Here is a 5,985-nt window from a genome sequence, read left to right as displayed (position 1 = left end):
ATTCAATGTTATTGAATGCAAAAAATATGTTTTTTTTTCTTCGATGTCATGTAAAGAATATTCATCTAGAAGAGGTTCAGCTAAGCCGTAATGTTCATCTTCACCGCGCGATTTTTTCAAAAACAATTTTTTCTTAGGAAACAACTGCCTTCTTTTTTTAAGTGCTGCTGCTTTCTTTTCTCTGGATTTTAAAAGTTTCTTTCCTACATGACCTATAAATTATAACAATATTGGCATAATATTTAACTAGTTTTTATAACATATATATTTTACTAAATTACCAGGACTAATTTCATTGACTGCATGTTTGTGTAATGAACGTAAAAATTGACCTGAAGTATTATATGATACAACAGCAGACTCAATTCTTGTATTATACGAATTTCGTAATGAAAAATTGATCCGTTTTCCACACAAGTGTTTATTTATAATACTGTTGAACTGTTCACACACATTATTGTCCACGTTCAACAATAAACTTTCAGTGTGCATAACTGGTCGTCCAACTATTTGATTTATTTCTCTTACTAGGCCACATTTTTCCGCGTCATCTAACAAATCAAGTTCATTTGATTTGTTTCCGTTACAAAAATATTTTTCACAATGCTTATGACTACCCATGATATGGCAAAAGCTATTTGTAATATCTTTACGTAATCCTATATAGAATAAAATTAAATATACATTAAAACATATATTGATATACTATAGTAAAACACAAATTATCACTTAGGAATATAGATAATGTAACATATGGAGTAGGTACGAGTAATATGTGTATTATTATTTTTATAATGTACTTCAAACATGACATTTTATTTTTTAGATTCTAAGCTAAGCAATATTGCAGTTTTTACAATAATTACTTTTGTGTTGTTTTATTTATTTACTTTTGTGATTATCATCACTTTTTGGAGCAGAAAAAATGCTTTTATCTTCAATTTAAAGTTTCAGGTAGCCAATTGGATAATAATTATTATAATATAGTATATATATACAGTTATACAAGGTAAATGTGTTGTTCACCATGCATCAGGCATGCTTACACATCTATATTTTTTTATAATAAAATGAATATAAAAACTTCTGTTATTCAAAATAGAAAAAAAAAATTCTTTTTTTAATTTAAATTGTTTAGTGAATAATTTTTTTGGAACACTGGTGAATTATCCTGTATAATAATGTTTGCCGTATAAGAATAATAATAAAAATAAATTATAAAATAGCCTTAAAAAAAGAGACAGACACCTCCGTTTTTTCTCCACTAACAATCGATTTTCATATTATACCTACAATCATTGAATAACATTTTAACACTTTCATAACAGTGACAAGGTACATTTTAAAATTTTAAATTCAGTGGCGTGATCATTGCTCGTTGCTCATTCAAACCTAACATATAACAGAGCGACCCATTTATTTTTCGATTTTACATCAAAATATGTGTTAGTTTGAGACGAGTTTATATTTTGATGCAATTAAAATTTCCTTTTATCGGCTGTATCGTTTAACTTATACAAATATAAGAATATAAATCAATATTGTTATTACTCACCGGAGACTTTTTGATGTTTCGTTTGACTAATCAACTTACTCCGATAGTCTATGGCTTTAGTGATAGCAGATCTAAATCGCTTTGCATTACTTGAAATATGGTTTCGCAATGGTATTGGGAATTTACTATTTTTTACAATAGCAGCCAGTTTTGTACCATAATTTCTTAATAAATGGTTTCTACATTCAATTTTTTCAATATGGAAATTAGGACCATACGGTCTCATTTCCAACAATCTTTTGCTGACACTAGAGTCACCATCACCTGTGAAAAATAATATTTATAATTGTATTAATTATTGTCACTTTCAAATAGTTCTTAATAAAATACCAATTAGTTTATTAAATTTTAAGCCATGTAATTCAATGCTTCGTTTGAACCCTTCGGCAACAGCATCAGCCTCCATCGCTGTTGAAGCATTGTTCCAATTTAAAAAAACAAGTGTGTTTTGGAACTTCAGACTTTTTTGCATTTTTCGATCTCTGACAAATTAAACAATATCTGTTTCTTATACCAATAAATAAGATTTTTTTGGTTTTATATCCAATTATTGTAGCCTGAAAATTTTAAAAACACAAAAGTAGGTAATTACTTTAAAATAAATTACTTTTTAGTTATTTTTATAAGTAGGTATAACTGTACAGTTATTGTATTTACCACGCCGGACAAAGCATCATACTTAGTTTTGTAGCTACGTTTGGACCACTGACCGTCAGCTACAACTGTGCACATAGGTATACCATCTATATCTAATTCATTTGCTTCGATCGCTAATCGCCTTTCTTCTTCACCGGCTAATCTCATTGCGTCTTGGGCAATACAATGAATTTTGTCACCGATTTCTTCTTGACCAGATAAAAATGTACTGCTGCTCATACATGGAATATCGGTGGAAGCTAATATTTCATCGAGTTGTGAATATCCTATTCCGATAGATATTGAACCACTGATTGCTGCTAAATTTATAGGCAGATATGTCTCTGGGACCTTTTTTTCAGACTCAATTTTCATGTTAACTTTACACATTTTACATGTGAATTGAAATTGCGACCGTAGACCAAAACGTATTTCACGTACAAACTCCATATCCATGAAAGTACATCCAAAACCCCCTTCGTGGATACATTTTTTAATTTGTTCAAATACGTAAAATATGTCCACTATTCGACGACCCAAAGAACATACTTCTGTTGCTGTTCTATAATTATTAATATAAATTATAAATCAGTATTTGTTAAAACAGATTTCATAGTAAAAATTACATACTCAGGAGGATTAGTTATTTTAATCGACAGTCCTGGAAGAGATTTATCATCTGGTTCTAATGTAGGAGAATCAGCAATAATATTTGTTGATTGCTCACAAAATAAATCATCATACATTGGAGTATTGTATACTTCAAATGATGGTCCTGGAAGTGATCCATCTGCAGCTCCAGTTGTGGACGATTCAAAAAATACATTTGTTGGCTGCTTATTGATAGTTGTATCCTCACTATTTTTTTTTTTTTTTTTTTTTTTTTTTTTTAGTTCGATAAGAAAAAATAATTATTTAAATAATGAATAAGTATTATAATACAGTCATAAGTTCGGTGATAATATTCAGTTTTAGGTATTTACCTCACAATTTTACAATTCTTATTACCATTGCGAACTCCTTTCATACGTCTTTTTAAAGACATTTTACCCGATCGTCGTGATTGATTCGTTGCAATTGCACGCAATTTTTTTGGTGACATTATATATTATGAAAATAAAACCGTATAAGCGCAAATATATTATGTTTTTTCACTAATGAAATAAACAATAATAACTAATAATAATAATATGGGTTATAATATAATATAAAATTATGTCAACTTCTTAGTGCTTACATGCATACAGTTGTAAAATATGACAAAATATAACACGGAAACATTTTATTCACAAATGCATAGATTCAAATTACAAAATGTAGGTATAAGTGTATAACCTCTTTGTTTACTTCAATCCTCGACAAAAAAATGTTTACATACATAAATACATTCTTGGAGGTGTACATAAAGTTAATTTCATGCGAAAATATAATAATAATAAATAATGTATATGCATTTCCATCTCTGAGTGTCTAAACAATATTTTTCTATATCCTCATGAACTCCGTGGAAAATACAAACACAATTCGTCGTGACAATAATTGTGGGCCGGGGTGGCCGTCGGTTAGTCGGTAGAGTGGGGAACGCCACGCAAACCAGAAAAGATTCAATATTATAATAAATAATAATTAATTATTTTTAAATTCTTTACATTAGAAAACAGTTTACTCGCTCTGTATTTTATAGAATTTTCAAAATTTCAACCTAAACTTTAGATTCTAAGCGGAGCGATGAATGTATTAGTCATACAATATTATTGTACAAATTATTTTTAGTTGGAAATTATAAAAAAAAGTCTATTTATATCTAAGATTTGAAAATTGAATGCATGATTCCTAATAAGTTTTCCTACTTTTAACAACAACAAAAAGGTATACTGGGAAGTCAAATAATTTTTTAAGAATGTTTGAAATTCAAAATTTTTCGTCATTGGATACTCTAATACTCACCTGTAAATAAACGAATTCAAATCAAACAATTTTTTTATTTTATTGTAATTCAATAAAATTTAAAATTTAAATATTATTTGTTTATTTTATTATTTCCTATATTATATTATGATGAGAATTAAAAAATATTTTGGCCAAAATTGTTTATGGTTGAATAATATAAAATAAAATAAGTTAATTCTTTCGACATTGGATATTCACCCCTCACATCAAAATACACAAATTCTAATCGTAAGATTTTCTTATGTTGTTGTAATTTAAAAACGAATAACCGTAGATATTTTGTTTAACCAAATATTTACAAGAGCTTTTTCTATGCATGGTAGAAATGTATAATTTTAAAAATATGTTGACTCGTTTTGAGTTATTTATAGGTATTAAAAACTTTCAATTTATTATAGTTTTATTTCTATGTGGAGCCTTGATAATTTGAAATTAATTCTGTGCCTAATCTAACCTAAGCAAAACTATCCTTAGTAATTGGAACAAATTTAATTTCCCTTGAAAAGGGAACCTAATAAAGGTTCCACTGTACATCAACAAACAAATGTTTGCATTATCAAACAACTTTTAAATTTACATATCATCATTCCTCATAAGTTGTTATAATAATAGCAGTAAAAAATATTAAAGATACGTAATCACAATGTTTTATTTAAAAGCATTTAAAGTTCAGATTTTGGCAATTTTTTTCGATCTATAATGTTCAAATGTACCTATATCGATGTTCACAAAAATATTTTTCCTGATAATTGCTTATTACTTATTCAAGTTATTCGTGTTTTTTTGTATCTATCATCATGTTTTGGGAAAGTAAAAATGTTTAAATTTTCTTCAACAGCATATTTTCTGGTAGAAATCATAGTTGGTGCTTTGGGGGATAAAGAGTAAATCATTTCCACTAGTTTTAAAAAGCGTCAAGAACAAAAAGTTTAGAAAAACTGAGATTTTTAGGCAAAACCAGTTTTAAAAAAAAATAAATATAAATTCACAAACTCACATACCTACAAAGATTTTCTTATTTTTTCGTTATTCAACAGCTAATAACCGTGGGTACTTGCAATATTCATCAAATATTTATTTTATCATTTTATATACATGATGATAAAATGTTCAAAATATTTCTACTCGTTTTTAATAGACGTTTAAATTTTAAATTTTTTTAGTTTTATATTCAGCTACAAATGTCAATAAAATTTTATTCGTAGACTCAAAGGCTTGAAAATGTACTACAAAGTTCCTTATAAGTTGTTATAATAGCAGTTGAGAAATATTAAATAACCATATGCAAGATTTTTTTTATAAGTATTTGACCTTTAAATGTTGACAACATTTACAAAAATCTTGAAAATGTTTAAATTATTTCGTAGATAAAAAAATTATAATAATATGTTACATTTTTATAGCTAAGGATTGAAAATTTAAAACAATGATTCTCATAAATAGATCATACTGTAACCATAAAATCTAAAAAATACATAAACATTAAACAATGTTTTTTTTTTTTTTTTTTTTATTGGTATTAAAGGCTTCAACAGCTAGGTCATTAGCCTGTGGTTGTGGTTACATTATCGTTAATTAGTGAATATACAAATTAATAAATTAATAACTAAATTACAAAATTCTAAATTCTAAATTAATTTTGCGTTACAATTATAGTATATATGGATTTTACAGAGGTATTATGTATTTGCATTATATTTTTAGCAGTGTAGTTCTATCTTTGTATTAAATTTTTGTGTCAATGCCGATGGATTTGAAGAAGGTATGTATCAAGTGCGTGTTGTGTTCTCCTAGAGCTTCCTCCATCGTTGATGGTTTGTTGAGGATGTTTCTTGCGTTGACGT

General features: G+C 27.3%; 1 protein-coding gene across 1 annotated transcript; it reads right to left on the bottom strand.

Annotated features, from left to right (window-relative positions):
* Positions 1-2,170: 2,170 nt before the first annotated feature.
* LOC132933021 (uncharacterized) lies at positions 2,171-3,314 on the bottom strand (the record flags this gene model as incomplete). The annotated part of the gene is made up of 3 exons (XM_060999359.1): positions 3,175-3,314; positions 2,822-3,049; positions 2,171-2,753 (listed from the first exon to the last, which is right to left on the bottom strand). Coding segments are annotated over exons 1-3 (930 nt in total), but the record flags the coding sequence as incomplete, so codon positions are not given.
* Positions 3,315-5,985: the final 2,671 nt, after the last annotated feature.

Source organism: Metopolophium dirhodum, chromosome 1, assembly GCF_019925205.1.
Source record: "Metopolophium dirhodum isolate CAU chromosome 1, ASM1992520v1, whole genome shotgun sequence".
Taxonomy (NCBI): Eukaryota; Metazoa; Arthropoda; class Insecta; order Hemiptera; family Aphididae; genus Metopolophium; species Metopolophium dirhodum.
This window is presented reverse-complemented; position numbering and strand designations above follow the sequence as displayed.